Consider the following 4,900-nt stretch of genomic DNA (forward strand, 5'->3'; position numbering starts at 1 on the left):
AAGACTCGTATGACCGACACTATGCCTATGTTGAAGGAGGTGATGAACCGATCCGAAGATTATGCTGCCACCCATGTTTGGTCAAAACCTCCATGGCCACATGCTCCAACCGCATACACACCACCTTGAACAACGGTTGGCACTCCATTAGGTGTAGCATAGACAACATATGAAGCGAGTGCGTACAACAGAAACTAACCTACAGAGGAGAGCAACTTTTGCTATCAAAAACCAAATCATTTCTACATAGCCAAAGCAACCATAACAAGCATACCCTCCCATCCTTATTAGTGCTTTTAACCTATTTGGGATACCGTCCAACCAATGACCAAAAATATTGGCAAAACTTGCAGGCGGATACAAATTAGACGCTACTTAGATGATTGGCCATGTAAAATGTGCAAACTTGCACTGAAAAAAGAGGTGTCTAATTGTCTCGTCATTAGCACAAAAACTACACTTCTTGCTTCATTGCCAGTTGCGGTAGACGAAGTTGCTTTTGGTTAGCAAAACTCCCCTCTGAAGATACCACATGAAGATTTTAACTTTTAGTGCAATCTTGGAGTTCCAAATTTTCATGTTATTATCCACTGGAACCTCTAAATGCGTGAGTGCACTATATATCGAGTCGACTGTGAAGGATCCAGATGTAGTAACACTCCAGCGAATCTTATTTCATCTTTGTGTCAAGTTAATCGACTCCAATCTGGATAAAAGATTTTTTTCCATGACATAAGACGAGGGCCAATCAGATCCCACCAGAAAGCAATATCCGGCAGGGATGAGCTGATCACATGCGCAAGAGTATCATTCTTATGGCCAACAATGAGATACAAAGTTAGATATTATTCTCGGAGGCTCGCATTGCCTAGTCATTTGTCCTCCCAGAAATGAATCTCTGACCCATATTTTATCGTAAAAGATCCAAAACAAAAAAGATGTTTCTTTCTCGTCATTAGCCCAACACAAATGTGTGAGTCGCCAGGTTTCCAATAGGTCCGAGAGACAACTTTTTTGTCTAGATACTTATTACGCAGCCAGGATTGTTCTTGACCTACATGTCATGAATGCCAAGGCCTTCTTGATATTTCGGCCTACAAACCACGATCCATTTGCTAGTTTATACCTTTTCTTTTCACTATTTCATTTCAAAAAGAATCTGGATCTGGAATAAGGCAGCCATTGTAAGACCCTTTTTGGGAGTTGGATAAAAGAAAGCATATACAGAACCATATTTGTGAGGATAGAATTGATCAAGATCAATCATCTTGCAACAAAGAGCAATTTGCCTTGCCAACTATCCAACCGTTTCTCTAAACACTCCTCTATATGTTTCCACTCCACATTAGTGAGACACGATAATGAATCGTAATTTCCAAATATTTAATAGGGCCTTACGCATAGCCAAACAAGTCAGCGTAATCAATTGCCGCCTCTTTGTCTTCTCCAAAGCATAATTTGCTTTTATGAAAGTTAATTTTGACCAACATTCACTCAAATATTGAAAGCAAGAGTTTTAAGTTTCGAGCCTTGTCCATGCCATGTTCCATAAAAAGAACTGTATCATCGGCATATTGCAGAATAGAGAGGCCATCATCCACAAGCTGTATTACTACTCCTGCAATCTGGCAATCCTGCTCGGCGTGATCAACCAGAATAGACAACATATCAGCAAAATGTTAAATAACATTGGAGACATGGGGTCACCCTGACGTAATCCTTTTTTTGTTTGAAAATAATGGCCCACGTCATCATGGACTTTTACAGCGACACTACCTCCAGCAAGAAAACCTTGGATCCATTGATGCCGTTTATGGAGAATCCTTTGGGCGTCGAAGGAATGACCATTTGACCTTATCCTTTTCAAAGTCAATCTTAATAAAAATTACTTCACTGATATTTTTCCGGTGCCTCTCATGCATGGTCTCATATAGGATTACTACTCTATCCAGTATATTTCTTTCTTGGATGAAGGTTGTTTGAGATGGCCGGACGACATGGTCCGCGACCGTATTCACATGTATAGAATCGTATTGTGGTGTTTCTCAACTTGCGGGACCAAATTATAGTGCGCCAGAGACTTGGTGGACGAAACGTGTGATTTTCTCAAATTTCTCTATGGTCCATCTCACGTTTGGAAATATCGTGCACACTGATGCCAACTTCAAAATTAGTACTCCCTAGCTAGGAGAAGCAGTTTACTTGACTTTGGGGAGGCACAGACAAACAAATATCACATGGATTGGCCCCGTGGTAAAGTTGATGGGTGATAGCGCTGTGTCAATTGGGACTATTTTAGTGACAACTTTACTTAAGGTCAGATGTAGTTGGATTGCTGATATATCTAATTAACCTAGCTTATCTAGGATTGTTATCTTTATCATTGTATATCTCACTACTGGTGTGCTAAATATCTAGGATAGTTCCACTTGTCATTTTAAATCTCACTACTAATGAACTTCAACCAACCCCTTTGGAAAGTCACCGGACTCAAAATGGCAGCTACTGCTGGGTTGCCAATAATTTGAAGTCCGGCCAAAGCTAAGAAACGACAGGTTAACATTTCCCTTTGAGCCGGAAAATAACGACGGCCGATTGGTGAGTACTGAGTAGTGACTTCTTGTGATTCTCCGCCTAATTCTACCTCTGGTTCAACAGCCCGAACGCAGTTAGCAAAGTTCAGATGAAAATGGAGTACGCGACTCTGATCATGATCGACAACACAAACTGAAGTAGCAACGTAATTAGTAATTACAGAAACATCTGACGCCACTTCAGACCATCAACAGGGCGACAACCAGCTATTTACAAGGTCGGCTACAACCTTCCAAACCGATGAACAGAAGAACACTTTTATGAGAAGATCAATCTAGCTGTGACTATAAGCGGAGATGGATGGATGTTGTGCAGGCCACGGGGGGGGGGGAGGGCGCCTGCTACTGTATGCAGCAGCCACCGGAGGCCACTATCGCGGTGCGATCGCACCGAGCTGTAGCTGCGTGGCTGCCGCCGCCGCTGACGAGGGGAGGAGGAGTGCTCCATGGGGGGGGGGCGCCTGCTACTGTATGCAGCAGCCACCGGAGCCACTATCGCGGCGAGGCACCGAGCTGTAGCTGGTGCTGCCGCCGCCGCCGGACGAGGAGGAGGAGTGCTCCATGGGGTAGTAGTCGTGCCTCTCGACCAGCGGCGAGTAGTTGCCCGGGTGGCTGCGCGCCACCGCGCGCGAGTAGCTGCTGCCGTAACCGTAGCCGCCTTGCGCGGCCAGCGGCGACGGGTGGTGGTGGTGAGCGTACGGGCCTGGCGCCGCGCCGTACTGGTAGTGCTGCGAGCCGTTGTACGGCGACCGCCCCGGCGCCACTGCTCCCTTGGTCCCCGCCGGGAGCGGGAGCGACGACGCGCCGAACGTATCGAGCGTCCTCAGCTCCACGATCTCCGCGGCGCCCACCTTCTTCTTGAGGCTCTTGGTCAGCTTGTTGGAGTCCACGTCGTCGCCGATCACCAGCAGCAGATTCTTGTCGCCGCCGGCCAGCGTCACCGACTCCACCCCTGCATACTCCTCCCAAGTCCCAACCCAGTTAATCATCTCGTGCCAACGCTGGCTTGAATTAATTAACGGAAAAGCTTCGCGGGCAAGGAATGAATTAAGCTTCGATCTATCGTTATGGAAGAATCACAAATCTAAAAAGGAAGAAAGATGACCCAGCATATACGTACCGGTAGCCGTAGCTGCCACTTTCATGGCTTTGGTTTGGTATTTCTCCGAGTTCACATACATCCGAATGATGATCTCCTTCTGAAATTTGTTTATAGTTACGCAAATATGCAAAGAATAAACTGAACTCGATGTATTGAGAGATAAGACGATAGACAAAATCGTCCCAAAGAAGAAGAAGAAGAAGAAGAAGCACATACAAACAAAAAGGTGTGTGTTTTGTTTCAAAAAACAAAAGAAAAAGAGTGCTTACCCTCATGGTTGTTCGCTTTGCTGCTCAACAGATGACGGAAGAAAAACAAATGCTGCCTCCAAGTACTGAAAGAACGAAGGTCATGTGTACTACTCATATATATACTCCCCCGTACACACTTCTAGACATGTACTGTATGACATAACGGTCCTGACACGACTCATATTTTCAGTATCAGTGAAAAAAAACGCTTTTATATTATAGGACGGAGAAAATACTAGTACATAGCATCATGTTTAAATGACAAGTCATGTTTAATTAGTAACCAAATCAAAGATCACCGATATAGTCTTAGAAAGACCAGTCATCGCCGATAAACAAAAGCCCCAAATTCGAATATTTAAGTGGCCACTTTGGCTGGAAGACTTTGTCTCTTTTTTGTCGGTAACACTTCCATTAAAGCACCTTCTACTTCTAATATACCATGAACAACAGATAGAGAAGAATCATTTTGAATGAATGCATCAGAAGCGATGCACTTTTTTTTTCATCAGTTACAGGGGAAGACCAAAGATCTTGCTCATTAGAGGAAATTCAGTGGTTGACTTGGATATCAGGTGAGTTACATATTCCACGGTGCCGAGATGTCAGGTGCAGGTGGTGATGATCATCTCTGGGTCGTGGTCGTGTGGTGGCCTCGTCGGTGGTGGATGCTGGGTGGCATGTCGTGCGGCGGTCGCTGAATCTCTCCTCCCTCCTCCCTGGTCAGCTCTCCTTGTTGCCCGGCTCGTCGCCTTCCCCTTCGCTTGTGGCCTTGTCCTCATTCGTGATGTCGTCGGGGCGACAGCCTAGGGCACCGAGGTCCGATGCCTCGTCGACGTCCGCGGTTGGCGGGGCGGCGCCGCCGCCTGCGTCGGGTCTCGAAACCCTAGGGTCAGATGCTATGTCGAGGCTGGCCCTGGTGGTGGGCCGGGATCTGGGCCGGGGGCTAGTGG

At 46.1% G+C, this 4,900-nt stretch overlaps 1 protein-coding gene across 1 annotated transcript; it reads right to left on the bottom strand.

The window, feature by feature from the left end:
- Positions 1-3,030: 3,030 nt before the first annotated feature.
- LOC125517465 lies at positions 3,031-4,082 on the bottom strand. Its single transcript, XM_048682662.1, has 3 exons — positions 3,966-4,082; positions 3,715-3,793; positions 3,031-3,546 (listed from the first exon to the last, which is right to left on the bottom strand). The coding sequence occupies exons 1-3, from the start codon at positions 3,969-3,971 to the stop codon at positions 3,059-3,061; spliced, it is 573 nt and encodes a 190-aa protein (XP_048538619.1). The 5' UTR covers positions 3,972-4,082; the 3' UTR covers positions 3,031-3,058.
- Between the last annotated feature and the right edge of the window lie 818 nt (positions 4,083-4,900).

Source organism: Triticum urartu, chromosome 6 (assembly GCF_003073215.2).
Source record: "Triticum urartu cultivar G1812 chromosome 6, Tu2.1, whole genome shotgun sequence".
Lineage (NCBI taxonomy): Eukaryota > Viridiplantae > Streptophyta > Magnoliopsida > Poales > Poaceae > Triticum > Triticum urartu.

What these genes read in the sequence shown, in the direction of transcription:
- LOC125517465 (XM_048682662.1), bottom strand. An exon ending in AGTGGCAGCTACGGCTACCG is followed by an intron (nt 3,547 to 3,714) that starts GTACGTATATGC and finishes AGGAGTATGCAG; the next exon opens with GGGTGGAGTCGGTGACGCTG.